At 41.7% G+C, this 24,082-nt stretch overlaps 1 protein-coding gene across 2 annotated transcripts in view; it reads right to left on the bottom strand.

Annotated features, from left to right (window-relative positions):
- Positions 1 to 24,082, bottom strand: part of XRN1 (5'-3' exoribonuclease 1) — a 131,273-nt gene that overhangs the window by 39,680 nt on the left and 67,511 nt on the right. For both annotated transcript variants that reach the window (XM_068280785.1, XM_068280786.1), the window contains exons 14-28: positions 20,464 to 20,620; positions 20,256 to 20,375; positions 15,843 to 16,012; positions 13,662 to 13,782; positions 13,080 to 13,178; positions 12,865 to 12,968; positions 10,903 to 11,034; positions 9,194 to 9,356; positions 7,923 to 8,036; positions 6,121 to 6,219; positions 5,640 to 5,755; positions 3,372 to 3,518; positions 1,932 to 2,021; positions 1,717 to 1,852; positions 764 to 820 (exon numbers count right to left, since the gene is read on the bottom strand). In XM_068280785.1, coding sequence (XP_068136886.1) covers positions 764 to 820; positions 1,717 to 1,852; positions 1,932 to 2,021; positions 3,372 to 3,518; positions 5,640 to 5,755; positions 6,121 to 6,219; positions 7,923 to 8,036; positions 9,194 to 9,356; positions 10,903 to 11,034; positions 12,865 to 12,968; positions 13,080 to 13,178; positions 13,662 to 13,782; positions 15,843 to 16,012; positions 20,256 to 20,375; positions 20,464 to 20,620 — 1,825 coding nt within the window. The remainder of the gene's footprint in view (positions 1 to 763; positions 821 to 1,716; positions 1,853 to 1,931; positions 2,022 to 3,371; positions 3,519 to 5,639; positions 5,756 to 6,120; positions 6,220 to 7,922; positions 8,037 to 9,193; positions 9,357 to 10,902; positions 11,035 to 12,864; positions 12,969 to 13,079; positions 13,179 to 13,661; positions 13,783 to 15,842; positions 16,013 to 20,255; positions 20,376 to 20,463; positions 20,621 to 24,082) is intronic.

The following is a 24,082-nucleotide window of genomic DNA, read 5'->3' as shown; positions in this document are numbered from 1 at the left end:
ATATATATATATATATATATATATATATATATATATATATATATATATATATATATATATATATATATATATACACACACATATATACATACATATATACACGCTATATATATACGCTATAGCAGCATAGAGGGTGATATAGCGGCTGGGAACGCGGAGAATCAGCCGCGTTCCCAGCCTGTCGGCGGCTGTCGCCAAACCCGGAAGAAGCCGCCGGCGGGGACAGGACGATCGGAGCGGGGCTGCGAGGGCACCATTCAGCTTCAGGGGGCTGAGGGATGCCCCGGGTGAGTAAATATTTTTTTTGGTTGGCTTAAGTATTCCTTTAAATAGTCTTTCAAACTTGCCGCTTCAAAACTGCCTGCCCTTCCTCTTTACCCTAACCATTCACTAACTGGCAGCTCTCAAAATCTCCTGCCGCTGGTACATGTCATCTACCACATCTTGTGTTCCCTACCCCCTACCTGTCAGAATACAAGCTAGATGGGGCAAGGTCCACTTTCACTCCTGCTATGTGTTTACAATGGTCTTGCGATTGTAACCTATGTCCTTTACCAATTTACTGTGTATTATTTGTTTATAGAGTAGCAACATATTAATCAGAAGGATTTTTTACAAACCGAACATGCCAGTTCCGACCGTTTGAGTTGATATCACTAGACCATACGTTCTGAAGAGAATCGGCTACTCAATGCTACTTATGTCTTCAAAACAACTTAAAATAAAGGCGCTTTAAATGGTTTTCTGTAGGTCAACGACTTACCCTAAACAAAACATGAGGTTTGACAGTCACTCGGACCCTCTTATTGCTCTTCTTGATCTAAAAAAAAAAAAAAATTAATTATACTAATTAAAGACTAAAGACTAATATTTAATAACTAAAGGACAATATTTTAGATATGAAACTACAGGATATTTTCAATATCGCCAATGAACTGTCTATGAGCAGGCAGGGCATGTAAAGTTCACCAGGATTTATGCAAATTGCCTAATGCATTACATAATTTGCGTAACTCACACTATACATGCAATGTCTACGCTGCTTATGTATCAGGGAACATTTATTTATAGCATGAGTTACGCTACTTGCGTAACGCACTACGTAGGCTACATAAAGCCTACAAAACATTAAAGGGATACTGTAGGGGGGTCGGGGGAAAATGAGCTGAACTTACCCGGGGCTTCTAATGGTCCCCCGCAGACATCCTGTGTTGGCGCAGCCGCTCACCGATGCTCCGGCCCCGCCTCCGGTTCACTTCTGGAATTTCTGACTTTAAAGTCAGAAAACCACTGCGCCTGCGTTGCCGTGTCCTCGATCCCGCTGATGTCATCAAGAGCGCACAGCGCAGGCCCAGTATGGTCTGTGTCTGCGCAGTACACTCCTGGTGACATCAGCGGGAGCGAGGACATGGCAACGCAGGCGCAGTGGTTTTCTGACTTTAAAGTCAGAAATTCCAGAAGTGAACCGGAGGCGGGGCCGGAGCATTGGGGAGTGGCTGCGCCAACACAGGATGTCTGCGGGGGACCATTAGAAGCCCCAGGTAAGTTCAGCTCATTTTCCCCCGACCCCCCTACAGTATCCCTTTAAGCTGGCTATGGGTACATAAATATTACCGAGGTTTTGCAAATAAACTTCCATGGAACTCATTTCCTGCAGAAAACTTTTTGTGAAGCTCTCATTCGCTAGACATGGTCTGAAACAATTAACATGCTTACCTTGCACTTGGCAACCTCCTCTTCAATTTTCTCCACAATTGCTGAATCTAAAATCTGCAAATCGCATGAAGATCGTGACAGCAAGCTTACAGGATGAGCCTTCAGCCAGGCCACAATCTCTTGAACTTTCTCTGGACTGTGCACAAGAAATAAAGACAATTACTTTAAGAATATCACCACCTCAATCAGCATGTGAACACGTGCATTTAACTTACCCATTTTCATCTTCTCCTGGCCAGATGTCATCCTCATAAAACACATCCTCTTGGCTGTTCTTTGAAACATATGTAAACAGTTCTGGGTATCTGTAACACATATTCATGTTAGCATACAATATCAAACCTAATAAGACAATACATACTGTATGGCACAATCATTTGTCAACCAAAGGGAGACAAGTCTTGCAAAATACAAAACGATTTTCCTTTTCAAAACACTTAGCAGGAACTGGAGTGTAAGTTGTTAAAGTCAATTCATTTAAAAAAAGAAAAAATAATATTACTGGATGGGAGGTGCAGCAAACCTCGAGATTCTGCTCTATACAGTAATTGTTTTAAGGTTGAGAAAGCAACAACCCTCACTACTGACAGCTGAAACTACTAATAAGCAGCATTGTATTAAATGGTAGAATCTCAGTTATCCGGCACCTACAGGGGTTGGCAGATGCTGGATAAATGTGGTTTATTGTTAGAGAGTGATTTTCAATATATATATATATATATATATATATATATATATATATATATATATATATATATATATATATATATATATATATATATATATATATATATATATATATATATATATACACACACATATATATATACACACATACATATATATATACATATATACACACACACACACATTATATGTATATATTAAAAAAACATTGTACCACACTGACGCAGTTTTAAAACACACTATCTTTTCAGCTATAAAACAATGCAGAAATAATGACCCTTTGAACTTCACTGCAATAAAACCTTATCTCAAGCTGTCTCTCACTGTTTCTTGGCTGTCTAAGTGCTTCAGAGAACAGGTCTGTAGTCGACCCAGAGCATCTAATAGCTCAGAGAAGCTCTTTTGCATAGATAACAGCTAAAGTGTTTAACTCTTCCTGTACTGGAAATCAATGAGACTTTTCTTTGCTACTAATGTTCTATTTCTTAGCTACACTACATATTTAATTCACTATCTCATAAGTTTATTTTCACTTCAGGTTTGCTTTAAATATAGGCCAGTCGCTGTAATATACCCTATACAATAACCAAACCAGAAACTCTGTATTAATCTTGACAGGAGGTAATTGAATAGATTTTTGTATTTAACGCCCAGTAACTTTTATAGTTATGGTAGAGCGTTTTGCTGGGTAGACCTAGCATCAGAAACATCATGACCTGATGGTAAAGCTGGAACAGGATTAGGAGAAGTGGATACCAACATGGCTTGAGAAGTCCAGTTAAATGAGTTGCAGACAACTGAGAATTTGCTGTATTTGGGTTGGGAATCCTTGCTCATCATTGTATACTTTCTTCAGGCAAGCAGAGACAGATCTGAGAACCAGTGTCCTCTCAATTTAACATGATGAAAATACACTTTAGGAAAAGAGGCACCTAGAGATACTTTTTTTTTTTTTTAAATACATTTACCTCTCTGTATATTCACCCAAAAGCTGCTCCACAGCAGAGGAGTATGTCCATTCAGTTCCAACTCTTTTGGTGTAGCCTGGAACCTCTTCATTCTTCTTGTTGAATTTCAGATTCAATCCCACATTCGCTTTTTGTTCTCCAAGGGGACTGCCAGACAAGAGACACAACAGAGTAAGATACTCCTATAGATTCAGATACCACACAGAAGTAAACAAAGCATGATTATTACAAGGTTGGTCATATTGTGCCTAAATAATATTTGCATCACATGCATGCAAAAAGGTGCAATTACGTGTGTACATGGGTTTCCTATGGGTACTATGGTGAGTACATGTTGAACTGCTGCTGCTTCTATTAGGTGCTGAGTAAAGCCAAAAGTTAAAACCCCTGATCTCCGACTGGGCACCTGTTAATTGGCATTGAAGTCTATACAACGCCTGCCGCAGTGGGTGCCAAAACAACCTGACCCGTGCAATGGATTTCTTCCACATGGCAGAAGAAACTGGTCGATTTTCATCCCTGCAGATTGGTCCTAGATTATGGTAGATGTATAGGACTATACTAGGCAGATCAAAGTCTAAGCTCAATTGTGAGACAAGAACAGTCAGGTCGGTTTCAAGCTGCGGATTAGCAGTAGTGGTGCGGTCTGGGGACCACCTTGCCAAAAACAGACCTTCAGGGATTACCGCGTTAGTATGTGGTAATCCCATCTGGCAGCAGTCCAAGCAGAAAGGGACGCTCACTTCCTGTTGGTGAATAAATAACGTGCGCGGAAGCATATTTCTAAAGTATGCTTCCGCACGTGTGCGATGCTTAAAGAGAACCTGTACTGAGTAAAATTATTTAAAATAAACACACGAGGCAACTTCAAATAAACATTACATAGCTACCTTGCTATTAGTTCCTCTCAGAAGCGCACCATTGTCTGCTGTCAGTGATCGCTTCGAGTTCTGACAACATTTTGTCAGAATTGAAATATATCAGTTGCTGTCAGTTATTTATCAGTTGCTGTCAGTTATAGCTGAGAGGACAACTGATGTGCCAAGTAATGTCTATGTTTGCCTATGGCTCAAGTGGGCGATATGACAGTTTAACAGTGTGCTGACCAGAAAGCTGTTATGGGGTAATGACCATTTTCAAAATGGAGGACAGAGAATTCCCTTGATCCCAGTGGACAAACAGGACGTGGGAAAGGAGAAAGAGATTGAGGAGTAGACTACACGGGAGGTAAGTATGACTTGTGTATGTTTATTTCACTTTTAATTTTCAGTACAGGTTTTCTTTAAAGGAAGCATCTACTTACCTGAGGCTTTCTCCAGCCCCTGGCAGCTGATTTGTCCCTCGCCGCGGCTCCGGAGTCCCAAGATACCCTCAGTTTCAGATGCCGGCATCAACTGCGCCTGCACCAATCACTCTCACGAGGTCTGGAGTGTTCTGTGCAGGCGCAGTACTTCTACACTTGTGCAGAACACTCCAGACCACGTAAGAGTGATCGACAGTGGCGCTCGCACAGGTGCAGCACCTAGCGGAGGTTGGCATCTGAAACGTAGGTGATCCAGGGACTCCGGAGCTGTGATAGACATATTGGCCGCCAGGGGCTGGAGGAAGCCCCGGGTAAGTAGATCTCTTTTTTTTGTTTCTACCTTAGATGTTTCCCTTAAAACTGCGGCTGTCAGTTTAAAAACACGTGTGTCGCCATAAACTTACATGACTTCCAGTCCTCCGCAAGGTAACGTAGGTAGGCGATCGTGTTAGATAGGGTACTTCTAGCGCACCGCAGACAATGTGAACTCCCACATAGACATTCTCTGTCCTAGCGGTAGACTGCGGTAAAATGCCGCACCACGTTAGTGTTAAAAGGCCCTTACAATTTGCACACACATCTCTTTAGGGACCAGATTGCTGCGCTGCATTGCACAATGCAAGTCCACAGAGAGACTGTCAGCACGCCAACGAACAATCAAGGCGTATTGGAATCCATTTCACTGCTTTGGCACATGCATTTCAGAGGCGTTCTTTGTTGAGATGGATTAAATGTCACCTTGATTGTCTCTATTCTAGGCTTTCTTTCTCCATTGATGGCTTCCTTTGGATTTTGATCCTCTGAGGGGCTAGATTATTCAGTGGACTATGTAAAGCACTAAAGTGGAAGAGGTCAGTGCTATATGAATGTATAATTATTATTTACAACCTAAGAACTGACAGCCAAGAAAATACGCACATTTAGGGTCATACACATACTTTATGTTCAGAATGATATAAGCTTACTTTCGCTTGGAGCCTCTGCCAATAAAGATGCTTCCTGTAAACCTTGACACTAGGTAGCCATTCACTCCAAGGCGACTTGCCAAAATGTAACCAGGGTTATATTTTACAGAAAATTTCTAAAACCAGAAAAGGAAAGATTCAATAAAACGTCAAAATAAAAACAAAGCAACCATCTATGCCATTCATTAGACCAATACATTAGTCCTTTGGTATATATTGAGCTGAATCTCCAGTTATAATTTTATATTCACCCAACTTAGAAAATAGGTTTATTTACAATATATTTAATTGCATTATAAAACCTGCCTAGTGTAGTGTCAAATGGAGCATTTTTGTCACACACACGAAAGTGAGTGACGTCACATGATCCTGATTATTATTAATACTGTGAAAACTACCGTATATGAAACAAGACGTACAAACATTGTTTATGTAACAGCAATCTCTAAATAGCGACATTAAAGGTAGCTTTAATACTTACATGCTGGTTCTGAATTAAGGCATCTAACTGTGGCTCACTGGGAATAGTAAACAAAACCCGGATTCTCTTCTCAACAAGAACATCTGCAGACTGTTCAACCTACAGGGTCCCATGCAAAGAAAACAAATTTCAAGATATGGAATATGACGTTTTTAACCCAAAAATGTCATTGCATATCAAACCTCAGTTTATATTCAATCACTGATGGCAAACCCTTGCCACATGCAAACTGAGCATACACGTGTGCGGGGGGATTGATAGAGCTACTGTTCCCCATACATGCTATCAAGTTTGTATGCCACGGTCATGTCCTCCCTTCACTATAGTGCACTCCATTGCCTGCTGTGTACTTCAGCCTTGTTAAGGGTTATGATCAAGTCTGAATCACAATAATGAGGTAATAAGCAGCAGACAATATGGCACTGAGCAGAGAGAGAAGATTAGCGGCAGGCAGTGACTATATTAAGTCTAAACACTTAATAACTGGAAAAAAGAAAGGTGGATTAATATTTTAAGTAAATCATTTTTACCCCCCTTTCCAAGTAAAGAAAATGGGGGCTAGATTGATGCTAATCAGTTTATTGCTGAAAGTATGCAGCAAAACATACCGTATTATCACCACGGATATGCCAACTTTAAAAGTCGGTAGATTGACATATGATGGTCTATGTGGTACCTAATTAAAAAATGTGTTTCGATCTGCTTTGTGAATCACATATATTCTTCCAAGAGTCATGGCATGCAGCAGAACAATGGTTATCATGGTATGTTACACCAGTGTGTGCAGATGCTAAACCAAATGTAAAAACTAGTAGCATAGCAATAGGGGTTGCAGAGGTCTCTACCGCACCAGGGCCCTCCATAAACCACAGTATTAGCTATTGGCACTGTAATAATCATTTCTATAGACACATTGAATGGTAGTCTAGTAATCATCAACAAACCTTCCCTGTCCCCTTCTTGCACCTCTGACACTGTGGTTGTCCTTTGCAGGTTTTGGTGCGCGATATCAATTGTTATGTATAGAGTGCTGGGGGGGGGGGGCGCCAGCGTAAAATTTGAACCGGGGCCCATAGCTCCTTAGCTATGCCACTGGTAAAAACTGCCACTTTTTTTCTGTGCTTGTATGGAATTGGAAAGTTGTGCAAAAAAAAAAAAAGAAAAGAAAAAGAGGAAATAAGGGCCTAAATCAGGCATGGGCAAACTTGGCCCTCCAGCTGTTAAGGAACTACAAGTCCCACAATGCAGTGCAGGAGTCTAACAGCCACAGTCATGACTCAAAGGCAAATACATTGTGAGACTTGTAGTTCCTTAACAGCTGGAGGGCCAAGTTTGCCCATGCCTGGCCTAAATGCATATTATTAAATACGGTTTTCACTGTATCATGAACATTTTGTTTACAAATTGTTGTACTCTCTCAGCTCCTATGTGACCTGGATACCCAACTCCGCTAGCCTTTAACTGGCTCAACTCACAGTAATTCCCCTCTGCATCAACCTAGGCGTTAGAATTGTTCTGAAAAATGATGTTTGATATTCATCCCATGGGAGTCTGATAAATTTGTAGAAATTGATTATGTATTAAACATCTGAATGGATCTTAGTAGACTGGCAAACAATTAGTGGGGAGGGGGAGAGACTGCTTCATTGCAGAGAGCCCACCATTACTATTTTACACCACAGAAAACATAATTTACATCAGTTTCTTTTTTCTTGTCAAATATATTCTATTCACATAATATAGGGGAGGGGAATGGCAATATAAAAACCTTACATGTTCTAGAGCTAAAAAGTAAAACTTACCTCTCCCATGCAACCATAGTAGGGCTGGCCAAGCATGAAGACAGTACTGCCTGGTGAAAACAACTCTCCAAGTGTTTTGAAATGTGAGTGACCAGATTCAAAGGCAGTAATATCCTGAAACAGAAAGCAGACACAAGCAGACATCAACATTTTACAGATACAGATTGGAATTCAGTTAGGTGCATGAAATCTCCATGGCTAAAGCTAATGCTACATACACACTTGACATAAAAGTCTTTGGAAAAGGAAAGATCACAGACCAATTTTACCTCACCCATTCCATGTACATGGTGGGCCATTTATATGGCTACACATTAATAAAATGGGAATGGTTGGTGATATTAACTTCCTGTTTGTGGCACATAAGTATATGTGGGGGGGGGGGGGGGGACTTTTCAAGAAGGGTGGTGACCATGGCGGCCATTTTGAAGTTGGCCATTTTGAATCCAACGTTTGTTTTTTCAATAGGAGGAGGGTTTGATGTGACACATCAAACTTATTGTGAATTTCACAAGAAAAACAATGGTGTGCTTGGTTTTAATGCAACTTTATTCTTTCATTAGTTATTTACAAGTTTCTGACCACTTACAAAATGTGTTAAATGTGCACCAAACAGGCAGGGCGGGCAGGCGGGAAGAATAACTCACCTCACTTCTGCATATCAGCCGCTGGAACGCTGCATCGCCGTCACATGCCTCTTCTGCGCCTTCAATGCTGGTCACGGCATTGGAGGCGCAGAAGAGGCACAAGACGGCCACGCAGCGTTCCAGCAGCTGGAACGTGGAAGTGAAGTGAGTATTTTCCGCCCGCCTGCCCGTTTGGTGCCCGCTGCCCGCATTATGCAGGTGAAGAGAGGCAGAAGGAGGGGACCCAGGTGAGGGAGATCTGTCCCCCCTCCCCGCCGCTGTCTCTGCTACCCCTCCTAGCGCTGCTCTTCCCCTCCGGCTCTGCAACTATGGGGAGTTGTGGCGACACCCCCTGGCTGTCAATCCCCCAGGGCGCCACGCCCCCCTGCACCCAATGGTAGGAACGCCACTGTGTATGAGATCTGCAGATAGACTATGAATTCATTTTGCAGGAACTGATCTATTGCAGATACTGCTCTTTTGCATGTGTACAGCATCTTGCAAAGATTTTTTTCTGATGAGGAGTTCAGCTCAATAGAACAGACTGTGTAGGTATTCTGTCATACTACATGGACTGGGGTAAAATTTCCTTTTCCAAAGACTTTTATCTCAAGTGTGTACTTAGCTTTAGAATACTTTGCTGACCTTGACAACTGTCTGGTATGCGAAAGGGAGTACTTGCTTGGACCACTGTTTCTCCAGATAAACCTCTCCATCCTGTGTTAACTGATATCGGCGTCCTGTAAGCAGCTGCCCATACAGCAATACCGAGGTGTCATTGATGACTACTCCTTTCCTTCTTTGGTAACTTAAAAAAAATGTAATGAAGATTTGAGTACAAGTTTTAATGGTGTTTTTAGACAGATATGTATACAAATGAAAGTCTTTCTACATTATCAACTTATGAAACTTGTTCCAGGGTGTGTGATTCAGACACTACTGACCACAAAGATCAGCAAGACTACCGGGCAAACTGGCACTGTTTTAAAGGAAATAAAAAATGGAGCCTCCATAGATCTTTCAACCTTGGGTTACTTTTAAATGGCTTAAAGCAAAAAAAGGTCTTAGGGCTCTTTCACATCAGAGCTTGCGTTGGAGAAAGCTCAAAGCATACGTTTTGTTGTATGCGTTTTAATGTGTTTTGATATGCGTTGCACTGCAGTGAGTGTGCGTTTTTAATCCGTTTTCAATGCGTTACAGCACATAGAAAAACGCAGGTATTTTTTTTTTTCTTAAGGGCTCTTTCACATTAGGGCAGACTTTCTGCGTTAACGCAAACGGAAGCCGTTTGCGTTAACCAAGGTAAGATGAAAGTCCATAGACTTTCATTTTACCTTTCACACTCGACGCTGCGTTTCGATGTGTTGCGGTTCCGACGCACCCGGGCGCAGTTTTTCCTCCAACGCACCTGCGGGACGGCGTTTTCCGTCGGGTTTAATTACCAGCTACCGCCGCTGATTGCGTCGCACCGCAGATACCCGACGACACGCCGCAGGCAGACAACGCGTGCAGGAGAACGGCTCCTGCTCGCGTTGCCTGATGTGAAGGAGCCCTTAAAGCTTCTACATTGTTCCTCTGTTGCATTCTGGGACTGATTGCCTGCGTTAACGGATTAAAAACGCGCATAGTGTGCGTTTTACATTGACTAACATTGTAACGCATAAAGCTAGCGTTGGCCGAAAAACTGCGCCTGGGTGCAGTGTAACGCAACGCACAAAAAGGCTGCGTTATATGTGAAAGTTAAAATGAAAGTCTATGGACTTTCATTTCACCTTAGGTAACGCAAACTTTACCCTTTGCGTTGAAACGCAGAAAATCTGCCCTAATGTGAAAGAGCCCTTAGGGCCTGTTTTCACTTGGGCAATTAGCAGGTGATTCCCACTAATCGCTGAAGCGCTAGCACGTTATAAAGTGCTAGTGCAATATTAACCTATAGCAGTGATCTCACTGCTGTGATTGCAGCCGATCGCAGGTGTTTTGCGATTAGCGGCAATCACAAAATGTATTTCCTGCAGCATTTTGCCGCGATTCAGGAGCGAACGTGATACAGCGCTTATAAAAGCGCTGATCACGATTGCTATGAATCACGAGAGTATACAGTGATTTTACCACGCTAAACGTGGTAAAATCACCTGCGCAAAACAGCACTACCGTTTCACGCTTTTAAGTGTGAATGGGCCCTTAGACTGTAGTTGGGACACTGGCTTGTAAGCCACAATTAACATTGCATTCTTATGAAATGCTGATTTTACGGACGGAGCCCAAATAACCTACTTCGGCTGAATGACACTGCTGAAAAATGTGTCAGTGCTAGAAATAAAGAAAAAGAACAACAACAAAAACCAACAACTTACTGTTCAGAGATCCCTTGCACGTCCTTTATCCAGATGTTGCTCTCTTTGTCATTGATAACAACTAATCTTGTCGGCGGTGCAGACCGTCCAGTGTACAGTTTCTGAGTCCCAGGTGGTTCTTCCAAAAAGAACCTACATTGTTTAAAAAAAACAAACAAAAAAACAAACTGTCTTTTAAATCAGTTCAAGGAATTCCAATCATCTTCAAATATGTACATGTGTAGGTCAGAGTTTTTTACAACAGTGTATTCTGAAGGATCTGCAATTTTAATTATAAAGTGAACCTCTGCATTCCCCTTCCCACAGTCATGCTATCTGGTACCAGGGAAATCTTGAGTAAAATATGAAAATAGGGTAGGGCATAGGTTCACTGTATGTTATACAGATATATTCACAACTTTAGCTCTGATAATCATTCCATAGGTAGGAGAGGGTCCACCTGCACGGCAGCGAATGATGAGCCGATGTAGTTAACCATAGAACAATACAGCACTCTCCCTATTGAGGGTAGGCTCACCAGATATGCCACTCTTGATCCTTCAGTGGGTATCCACGCTCAAATGGTTCAATGGCTCAGAGATCCCTCATGAAGCTGCCAGTGGAGCCCCAGGCCTCACAGTGTTCAGGGCTTACCATGAGGTATACTTCTGAACAGATGCTGGGGATGATGGCTGGTGGCATGGAGGAGGCTGTTACAGGCAGTGGGTTTTCAAAAACACAACAGGACCACTCTATTCCTCCTTATGGTCAACAACACATCAAAAACAGAAGTCTGATATTCCTATAATTTGTATTTAACCGTTCCACAAATCGCATCAAGTCCTCCATGCCTCTCATCCACACCACCAGCACATCATCTATATATCTAATCCACGGTGCAACAGCAGCCCAATACTCTGGATCTTGATAGATGAACTGTCTCCAAGGTGTAAACAGGCATACTTCGGGGCACAAGATACTCCCATGGAAGTCCCCCACATCTGTCTATAATACTAATCTGTGAATGTGAAGCGATGGTTACCCAGCAGCAGATGCATTGTCTGAAGTACAAAGTTACCAGTGAAATGTTGAGCTTGCTCTTTAATACTGATCCAGCAGTACTAATGACAGATTTTCACAGACTTGCCAAGACAAGTGAAAAGAAAAGTGGAACCAACATGGAGCACAAATCCCTATGTTGGTAAAGGAAGCTTCACTGTTGCATGGTTTTCTTGACATGTATTAAAAAAAACAGCAAAAGTATGTCAGCACAGAAAGTGATTTTATTAAGGGGTCCATTTTTTGACTGGGGCGGAAACCTTCTTTAGTACTTGAAATGGCAATGTATAACACTAAATGTGTTTTAGGCTCCCTGCACACTGCAAATCTGATCTGCGATTCCGAATTGCAATTCCAATTTTCCCTGAATGCTATCAACAGAAAAAAATGCAGCATGCTGTAACGATTAAAAATTGGAATCACATGCAGTGAAACGGTGATCATACAGAGTTATGGTAATGGCTGATGTCAGACGGCCCTGTTTATTTTCTATGGGCGAGTTCATATTAAACCAAGTCTTCCATTAGGTCCACGCTGCATGGTCATTGGCTGCACGCAATTTAGATTTGATTGGTTGATGCACATATGTATGACTATTTAAGGAGAGGTTATCTACCTTTGCCTCAGAAATATGGCTTAATGGCTTGAAAAAGAGCGGAGTGGTTTGAAATAGCAGGCTGTCCCTGGGGCCATTTACTATTGACTTCTAATAAAGAACTGTTTTACTAATGGTGGTGCTTGCCTATAAGGGCCTTCTTGTTGTATAGTGGGTACTGTGACCAAATGCATTGGCACATCAGGATCTTTTGCTCATGGGTGCTCCCCGACACCAAGTGTAACTGTAAAGCGATACCTAGCATTTCAAGTATAATTTGAGAAACAGTGGTGAAGGACAGCAAAGTTTTTTGGCAAGAATTCACATACTTCACTTCTCCATCTGACACTGCAACAATCCGGGCTTCCTCTAGATGGGGCCAGTTCACGAACACCGATTTCCCAAGCACTGCCGAAGACACAGCATCCACAGCCTAAAGACAAAGGGAGCACATATGAACATTACAGCCAATGTTCCCATCACAGAAACAAGCTGCATGGCTTAGTTTCTATGATAAAATTCTGAAAGCCAATACGGCACTTACGTTATTGTCAGGGTCTTCATTAACCACTATGTTCAAAATCATATTCTCTCCACGACTACTCTGTTGGAAAACTTGAACTCCTGTTTTCTTCAGAGAGAACTGGAAAAAAGAAAAACCAAGTTCATATGCTGTGGTAAAAAAACAACAACCCCCCCCCCAAAAAAAACCTGTATTTTGTGGCAATTAAATAGTAATTTTATTTAGTAAAACGACAGATAAGAGGTCAGCAGTCATGAAAACATTCAGAAAGAGCAACATATAGAGGGTGCCATGGCAGTTTTCCTTATAAAGTATTTCACTTGCCTTGGAGTTGTGTTGAAGCCTTAACTGAATGTGTTCTGAGTCACTGAACCAGTGGTTTGTTGGGCTTGGTTATGTTATTTATCTAAAACTATGGAAGCCAAAGGATCAGAATGACAATAGGAGGGATGGAATTTCTCAAAAAAAAAAAAAAAAAAAAGGACCCCGATGCCATATTCCTTCCTTTATAGGCCATTTCAAGAGTACATACTAGCATACATAGAAAAGACTGCTGTGTCAAGGTGTACAATGCCCAAGTCACTGAAACAGCGAATTACTTACTGTGTGCTTAATATGTTTCAGAGTTGGGAAGCCACAAAAGTATAGTGCACTCTTGTTCACGTTTGTGATCTTGTTATCCACCATGTCAACATGCCATGCATCCAGTGAAATAGCCTTACTCCTGCAAAAAGAAAAAAAGGGGAGAAAAATGTAACAACAAAATGCTATTAAATAAGTTGTCCATGTCAAATTGGTGCTTTTGAGGGGTTTTATAAGATGTAGAGCCCAGAAGGGTAGGGGAGATCTGAAGAGATATGATTGGAGGTGATTGTTTATTCTGGTACTTTCTTCAGGGGCTTTAATATCTGGCATACTGAAGGATATATAGTAATTTCATATTCTGTGGCCCAGCAATTCTACATGCCTAATCAAGCAGTCAAACTTAACCAGTTGGGAATGGTGCTACTATATATGCATTTCCTACCAGCAGTTTGGGCAAAGGATGTACTGGTAAATATAAGTCTACAGTGGGTGCTAGCACAGGCTTGTGCTCATCTCTAGGGATGATCAATAAAATAAAAATATTTTTTCCTTGCATTCAAATGTAATGTAAATTATATGCAGCTTGAAGTTAGACCAATCAGAATAGCTTCCTGTCAATTTTTAGTGGTCCAAACTGCATAAAATTTAAATGAAATTGGAATGCAAGGAGAATTTACATCTCATTGCTCATCCCCATTTATCAATCTAAGGAAAAAGTTAAAGGGACTCCGATCAGTGCAGAAACTATGGAAAGATGCATATCATTGTAAAGCTCTCTTTCTCCTCTTTCCAATGATATATAAATCGCCGCCCTACGCCTTTTAGTTTTCTCCATTTTTGCGATCGAAATCACGGCTGCGGCTATTTCAATCGCAAAAAATAGCGAAAACTAAAAGGCGTAGGGTGGTGGTTTATATATCATTAGAAAGAGGCGAAAGAGAGCTTTAAAATGATATGCATCTTTCCATAGTTTTTGCACTGCTCGGAGTCCGTTTAAATAGTACTTAACGATAATTATAGCTTATAGTTAAAGTGTCAATATTTCAAGATGGGCGCTGTGGAATATTCAGCTGAGACAATAAAATCATTTAAGTTACGTTTAGAACAGTTATGCATGATAATAAGAACCTTCTTAAATCTGCGCAATAGTGGCAGTTTAGCATGAATTTCTAGAGCTGCACTATAGTTAAGAGAAGTGCAAATCCATCCCTAAACTGGCACAGATTAAGAAGTGCTTGATAGCAGTTCTACAGATGTAGAACTGCTGGCTAGACATGATTGCAGAGTGCAGGCTATACATAATTTGGGATGTGCTCCTCCCACCTGCTGAATTCCTCCTCAGAGCCTGCTGCTATCAATACAGCAGGTGTGTTGGTTACCTCACCAACAGCAATTCCCCTCACACACTGCACTGTCTGAGAGACCTTCCTAGCTCCTCCTATTATACAACAGTTTTAGAATGAATCTGCACTATCTAATGATTTTTTAAGATGCCTGAGACAGTTCTGCATGGATCTCTAAAAACCCACCAATGTTTTGTCTCAGACACTCTTGATAAATCTGGCCCTGGGACTCTAGAAATATCCAATATATAGGAGAGTCTGGGAGACAGCAGGTGTGCCCACAGTTTAGCTTAAAGGATGTATGAATATAAAAAAAAAAAGTTATACTTACCTAACGAGAGGGAAAGTTCTGGGTCCTATAGACCTCTCCCATTTCTCTCACGGTCCTTGCGTTCCAGCCCTGGCTCCTCAGTTCAAATCTCCTGCTGGCTTCAGAAGTGTTCGGGAGCCAGAGTGCTCCAGAAGACGAGCGGCTCCGTAATGCATATGTGTGACTGGGCGAAAAAGCGTGCTCACGCATGCGCAGTACGGGGCGGCCCTTCTTTGAGAGCACTCAGGCTCCCGAAGCCTAACACAGCAGCAGAAAGTCTCAGAAGCATCAGTCAGAGACTGCTAATGGAAGTTCCTGCGGTGGAACAAAGGGTCCGGGATAGGAACAGGAAGGCCTTACCTCTCAATTATCTGTTTTTCTTTTTCGCTTCTGACTTACTTTAATATCAGTCACAATGTAGTACTTCACAATAATATAATTGCTGTATTTTTCTGGTCATAACACAGAGATGCAGCAACACTGTATAGCTTCAGCTCATCCCTTTATCTGTTCATTACTGAATGAAGTTATCAGGCATAATTTTACCTTGAATGGCAATGCTCAATGCTTTGAAACTTCTCTGGCCAAGGTGAGTGATATAGGAAGTCTGCTTCCTTGTCAAACCAGTACATAAAACATTCACTATGTCTATTGCGCATCTTCTCTTCCTCAGCCAATATCCTATTGCAGGGATCCATGGCTTCTAGCAATCGTGTCTGTGGGACAGTAAGATTGAAATACAGTTCTGCTTTACAAGTGCATAGTAAATATTTGAATTATTAATTACCGTATATACTCACATATAAGCCGACCCACGTATAAGCCAAGGTACCCACTTTTTCTTCAGAAACCAGGAAAAAGTGATTGCCTCACGTATAAGCCCCCTCCCCAGTATAGTCCCCTCCACAGTAGCCATATCTGCCCCCCATTACAAGTCATCCTAACTCCCCATAGCCAGATGTGCACCAATGATGATATAGCTTTGTCTCAAAATGCCACTAGATGGCATCATAGATATGAGAGACAGTGATTGCCACATAGGAAGAATCCCAGATTATTGAACCGCTGACACGCTGCTTGCATGCACTGCTCCACAAGCCATGGGACACAGGTAGTTTTGAGCAGCACACTCTGCACACCATGTTGCAGGGGATGGGAGACACCGACACAGCAGGGCGCAAGCTGGTAAGAGCAAGATCACTAGTGCACGATTATTACATTCCTCTGCCAGTAACAAAACCTGCTCCACCATCCATTCTGCTCCACTGACCCGCATATAAGTCGAGGGGGTAACTTTTCAGCACATTTTTTGTGCTGAAAAATTAGGCTTATATGTGAGTATATACAGTATCAGCATATGAATCACAAACAGAAAAACTATTTACTAGCATATCAGATACAAATATCTAAAAATCACACTGAATAGGAGGCAACAAGATTGTATGCTGCACTGAACACAATAATAGGCTCAGTAAGGGCCAGTCTTCAAGGGCACCATGATTATTATGGAAATAGTAGTGCATGCTGCATATAAATTTAAGTCAATGGAAAAACAACACTTATGTTTATTATAAAACCTGTTTGTGGTCTCTTCAGCATTGAGCAGATCACATTATCATCACACATCCTACCATTGCTGACTGCTTAACTCTTTATGGCAAGCAGTGCAGTACAAAAGATCAGTCTTTCCCCTTCTCCCCCCCCCCCCCTGCTTACTAAGTAATAAAACATTTAATCCCACCTACACCCTCAAAGTGTGCGATGTCAGTGACCGTTGTCCAGAGAGCTTTATGGGGAAGAGATGGGGCAATGTGAAATAAGTTCAAGAGGTTGACGCCAATAAAAAATAAAAAAAAAAGGTTATCCCAATTAAAAAAAAAAAAAGCAAAGCATTTTTTACTGCTCTTTTTTACCCATTTAATAAAAGACACTGGGAGAGATTTGGGAAAAGCTAATGCTTTGTTGCTGAATGAGGACAGATAAGGCTATTGGATTGCATCTGGAATGTTGGGCAGGGACAAATGGGCAGCACGGTGGCGTAGTGGTTAGCTCTCTCGCCTTGCAGCGCTGGGTCCCTGGTTCGAATCCCAGCCAGGGCACTATCTGCAAAGAGTTTGTATGTTCTCTCCGTGTCTGCGTGGGTTTCCTCCGGGCACTCCGGTTTCCTCCCACATTCCAAAAACATACAGATAAGTTAATTGGCTCCCCCTAAAAAAATTGGCCCTAGACTAAAGTACTTACACTACATAATTTAGACATATGGCAATGGTAGGGATTAGATTGTGAGCTCCTTTGAGGGACAGTTAGTGACAAGATATATATATATATACACTGTACAGCGCTGCGTAATATGTCGGCGCTATATAAATACTAAAATAATAATAAAAATAATAATAATAATAATAAATAGGGCTATAGAACTGTATATGCAATGCTGGGCACAAACTTAATCTGTCAGACCATAGGAGGTGTGTAGGGTCACCTCTGTACTAAAAGAGAATAAATACCTTAGGGCCTCCTCCCAGCTAATCCATGACTACCTCATTTAGGGAATGATGGGATTGGGGGAGGAGTTTGGAAGAAACAGACGGGTGGTGTCTCAGGAGAGCAGCTTCTGGTATCCGCAAGAGCACACATGGTTGCAAACTCAGCCAGCCAGTTAATAAAAACATGACTATGGTCACAGTGACATATTGCAGTGCGTAGTGTGAGAAAATACAACAAAAGAGAAAAGTCGTATTGTGTGTTGTGTAAACGTATACAGTAAAGCACATACAACGTTTACTTCGCTTTAAATGTGCTTTATGCAGTACCTCACTGTATGCACCACGATTACACTGCACCATTACAAAATCACTGCATCCTGTTAGCAATGTGATTATACTGTCAGATGCAATGCACTGCAACACGCTAGTGTTGCGGCAAATGCAAAAATGGTTTGCAGAAAACAAACAAACAAAACCAAACAAAAAAACACGCTAGCTTTAACCTGAGGTGTAGGAAAGTAAGAATACAACAGACTAGTTACATGAAAAAAATAACCCTGCAACACAGTCTGGCCCATTAATATTATGGCAGTGCTTCGGTTTACTCCAGCACGACCCCTGGCCTGGGGCAGGCAGCATTATATTAGACCAGGAATATTTATCATTTACATTTTAAAATAGCATTACAATATTATGCTTAAAGAGAACCCGAGGTGGGGTTCTAAGAATGACATCTGCACACAGAGGCTGGGTCTGCCTATACTGCCCAGCCTCTGTTGCCATTTTAATCAAGCCCCCCCCCCCCAGTTCCCACTGCGCTCTGCTATGCCCTCATAAATCACAGCCGCGCTGTCGACACGCAGCGAGCTGGGTTTACCTCTGTACGGTCACTCTTGGCGCTCCCCCCGCCTCCTCCATAGTTCCGGTCCCTGCCCGCGTCCCTTCCCTCCAATCAGCGGGGAGGGAAGGGACGCGGGCGGGGACCGGAGCTATGCAAGAGGCGGGGGGTGCAGCGAGAGTGACAGTACATAGGTAAACACAGCCCTCTGCAACACTCTGCGTGTTGACAGCGCGGCTGTGATTTATGGGGGACAGCAGAGCGCAGGGGGAACTTAGGGGGATTGAGATAGCAACAGAGGCTGGACAGTAAAGGCAGACCCAGCCTGTGTGCAGAGATCATTCTAAGAACCCCACCTCGGGTTCTCTTTAAAATGGACCTGAACTCTTGCACAGGACAAAAAAATAAATAAATAGAGAAATGCTCCCCGTATGTATTTAAAGAGTTTAGCCTGTCTAATACCCCCTCATTTGTGTCTATTCACAAGTTGTAATTTGATCTATTCCCATGTCAGCTGACTGCCACAGCAGATGAACTCATTTGAAAGCACAGGATGTTAAAGCGGATCCGAGATGAAAAACTAGAATAAGTAACTTGTCTATATATCTAAAGTTTAGATAGTTTACACAGCAAATCTAGCAGCAAACAGCTTCAATAGAATATGATTATTTCTTCCTGTGATACAATGACAGCAGCCATATGTTTGTAAACATTACACACAGCAAGCTTTTCTGCATCATCAGCACTCAGCCTGTGAAAAAAAATCTAATCCCCCTCCTCCCCTCTGCTTCTGAAATCTCTGGCTAGTAATACCTCCACTGTCTGAAAATGCCAAGGCTCTCTGAAATGCTGTTGGAGAGGCTTGTTTAGTTTATAGGAAATTAGAGTATTAAAACAAAAAAGTTTTTGGCTTGAGGAATGCCCTATAAACGATAGGAAAGGAACACAATTATGCAATGAGTAAAAGTTCAACTCGGATCCACTTTAAGGCCTGGTGCACACCAAAACACGCTAGCAGATCCGCAAAATGCTAGCAGATTTTGAACCGCTTTTTCTTATTTTTCTGTAGCGTTTCAGCTAGCATTTTGCGGTTTTGTGAAGCGTTTTTGGTGTAGTAGATTTCAGATATTGTTACAGTAAAGCTGTTACTGAACAGCTTCTGTAACAAAAACGCCTGCAAAACCGCTCTGAACTGCCGTTTTTCAGAGCGGTTTGCGTTTTTCCTATACTTTACATTGAGGCAGAAACGCATCCACAATCCAAAAAATGCCTCACCCCGGGAGTATGCGTTTCTGCAAAACTCCTCCCACTCTGGTGTGACCCACCCCATTGAGATACATTGACCAAGCGTATCCGCAGCCGCGAGCGGCTGCAGAAACGCTGAAAAAGCCACTCGGTGTGCACCAGCCCTAACAATATGTCTGCTTCCATGAAAGCAGGAAGTAGAAACACTGCAGATTTATTGCAGGCTTTATATCAGCTGTAACAAAACAGTTTTTCTTAAACGGTTATTATGCTGTTGCTTTTCTTTTAGAGCAGAGAGGAAGTTCTGAGTTCAGGTCCACATTAAACAAGCACGTAGTAAACCTATGTCACTAGATCTTCAGCACATGACGAAAGACCTGGGAAGCTTACCTCATCAATAAACGGAATTAACACGACCGCCTCCCACTCTTGCTGCTTCCCATTAAGATCAGTTTTAAAGTCTTGAGGATAATAATCTATTATAGGAGAGTCTTCGCTGACCATTAAACTCTATATAAAAGGTAAAATATGCTTGTTAGAATATACAAACAAAAAAAACAAAACAAATTTTTTTTTTTTACTGTTAATAAAGTATTACCTGATAAGATTGAGGCAGCAAATCTTTACTAGCAGCGGGTAAGACAGCCAGCAGCTGTTCAAATGGCATGAAAGGTTTTGCCAGGTCAAACTTCAGGATTAGATGACTGATATTCTGAATATCAGACAAATATGGTGCATAATGGTAGGGATAATACCTACAAAAGAAAAAATAAATTACAAATGTCTTAAAGCGTACCTGAACTGATACGTGACAGGATGAGATAACATTGGTACATGTAATATTAGTTCCACTAATAACTTATCTGGGGTCTGTTTCTATTTTCTTGCCGTGCAAGTGTTAAAAAAAAAAAAAAAACGAGTGTTATCTATACAAATGAGTCAGTCAAAAAGCAAGTCGAAAACAGCCCACCATCCTGAAAAGTAAATAGAAGCCAAAATACTTATGTTTACTAGTGGTAACAGCTTAGTGATGAAAAATTCAAATGGCTATTCTGTTTGTTTCGCAGCAGAATTAAAAGGTTTTTACATCATAGAGTCATGGCTGCTGATCAGAACGCAGCATTAAATATTCAGTCCTTAAACTACTTACATATGAGAGACTGTTCTATGATATGAATGTTCTATTTACAATTAGTACTATGCATTCAATTATCGTAATTATGTCATAGGTTTAATTTCAGTTCAGGTTTGCTTTAAAGGGAAACTCCGACCAAGAATTGAACTTTATCCCAATCAGTAGCCAATACCCCCTTTTACATGAGAAATCTATTCCTTTTCACAAACAGACCATCAGGGGGCGCTGTATGACTGATGTTGTGGTGAAACCTCTCCCACAAGAAACTGAGGACCGTGGTACTCCTGGCAGTTTCCTGTCTGTGAACCTTGTTACATTGTGGGAAATAGCTGTTTACAGCTGTTTCCAACTGCCAAAAAAGCATGCAGCACCTGCCAACAGTAAAAATGTCACCGTGTAATAAATGTCAGAATGTAAATCAGGGATTTAAAATATTTTACAATGGGCAAACACTGACAATCATTTATACATAATTATTGTAAAAATGAAGTACTTTTTTTATTACGTTTTCACTGGAGTTCCTCTTACAGAGTAAGTATGGGTTAGCGGTTTACCCAATAACATCTGAACGTGTGGGAAAGCTCATAGCAACCAGTTATTGCTAGTTTCAGCTGAAAATCCGCATTGCAAAATAGCAGTTGGGTGCAGGGGCAAATGTTTTGGGGGAAATCACCAGCCAAATGTTGGGCACAAAGTCTCACTTCTTGTTCCCTATGAGAGGGGCTGCTTTAATGTTTCATATGCCAAAGCTTTTATTTAAACAATATGAAAAATACAATAACATATACTTTATTTGTAAGAACTTACAAAACATTATCATTTTTTGATATTACTGTAATGAGAAGACATCAAAATCTTGTAGGAGAGTATCCTGAAAAATAACAGTTTTGCAAGCATACAAAGAATAACACTAAGTAAATGGGAGGAGCAAATCCAATTCAGTAGGTGAAAAAACTTTCTGAACCACTAGTACTAGGCTTCAGGGCTTGTTCACATCAAGGGTGCAATGATTCCCTATGAGAGTGTTCACATCTGAGCGGTTTGTTTCCGATCCGCTCAGCAAAGCGCTGCCTGTCCCATTTTCTGAGTGTTTTTGCTCAATGGAAGGTAAGGGGAAACTGCAAAGTGCTTGAAAAAGTACTTTGTATAGCAATTTCCCCCCACATATACCCAGCTATCCTATACTGAGGCACATATACCTAGCTATCCTATACTAAAGGCACATATACCCAGCTAACCTATACTGAGGGACATATACCCAGCTAACCTATACTGAGGGACATATACCCAGCTAACCTATACTAAAGGCACATATACCTAGCTAACCTATACTAAAGGCACATATACCTAGCTAACCTATGCTGAGGCACATATACCCAGCTAACCTATACTGAGGCACAGATACCCAGCTAACCTATACTGAGGCACACATACCCAGCTAACCTATACTGAGGCACACATACCCAGCTAACCTATACTGAGGCACACATACCCAGCTAACCTATACTGAGGCACACATACCCAGCTAACCTATACTGAGGCACACATACCCAGCTAACCTATACTGAGGCACAGATACCCAGCTAACTTATACTGAGGCACATATACCCAGCTAACCTATACTGAGGCACATATACCCAGCTAACCTATACTGAGGCACAGATACCCAGCTAACTTATACTGAGGCACATATACCTAGCTAACCTATACTGAGGCACATATACCTAGCTAACCTATACTGAGGCACATATACCTGTACCTAGCTTACCTATACTGAGGCACAAATACACAGCTAACCTATACTGAGGCACATATACCCAGCTAACCTATACTGAGGCACATATACCTAGCTAACCTATACTAAAGGCACATATACCCAGCTAACCTATACTGAGGCACATATACCTAGCTAACCTATACTAAAGGCACATATACCCAGCTAACCTATACTGAGGCACATATACCCAGCTAACCTATACTGAGGCACATATACCCAGCTAACCTATACTGAGGCACATATACCCAGCTAACCTGTACTAAAAAGGTACATATTCCCAGCTAACCTATACTAAAGGCACATATACCCAGCTAACCTATACTGAGGCACATATACCCAGCTAACCTATACTAAAGGCACATATACCCAGCTAACCTATACTGAGGCACATATAGCCAGCTACCTATACTGAGGCACATACAGTGGTTTGCAAAAGTATTTAGCCCCCTTGAAGTTTTCCACATTTTGTCACATTACTGCCACAAACCTGAATCAATTTTATTGGAATTCCACGTGAAAGACCAATACAAAGTGGTGTACACGTGAGAAGTGGAACGAAAATCATACATAATTCCAAACATTTTTACAAGTCAATAACTGCACAGTGGGATGTGCAAAATTACTCAGCCCCCTTTGGTCTGAGTGCAGTCAGTTGCCCATAGACATTGCCTGATGAATGCTAATGACTAAATAGAGTGCACCTGTGTGTAATCTAATGTCAGTACAAATACAGCTGCTCTGTGACGGCCTCAGATGTCGTCTAAGAGAATCTTGGGAGCAAAAACACCATGAAGTGCAAAGAACATACCAGACAGGTCAGGGATCAAGTTATTGAAAACTTTAAAGCAGGCGTAGACTACAAAAAGGTTTCCAAAGCCTTGAACATCCCACGGAGCACTGTTCAAGCGATCATTCAGAAATGGAAGGAGTATGGCACAACTGTAAACCTACCAAGACAAGGCCGTCCACCTAAACTCACAGGCCGAAAAAGGAGAGCGCTGATCAGAAATGCAGTCAAGAGGCCCATGGTGACTCTGGAGGAGCTGCAGAGATCGACAGCTCAGGTGGGGGAATCTGTCCATAGGACAACTATTAGTCGTGCACTGCACAAAGTTGGCCTTTATGGAAGAGTGGCAAGAAGAAAGCCATTGTTAACAGAAAAGCATAAGAAGTCCCATTTGCAGTTTGCCACAAGCCATGTGGGGGACACAGCAAACATGTGGAAGAAGGTGCTCTGGTCAGGTGAGACTAAAGAAAACTTTTTGGCCAAAATGCAAAACGCTATGTGTGGCGGAAAGCTAACAC

Source organism: Hyperolius riggenbachi, chromosome 4 (genome assembly GCF_040937935.1).
Source record: "Hyperolius riggenbachi isolate aHypRig1 chromosome 4, aHypRig1.pri, whole genome shotgun sequence".
NCBI classification, from domain to species: Eukaryota; Metazoa; Chordata; class Amphibia; order Anura; family Hyperoliidae; genus Hyperolius; species Hyperolius riggenbachi.
This window is presented reverse-complemented; position numbering and strand designations above follow the sequence as displayed.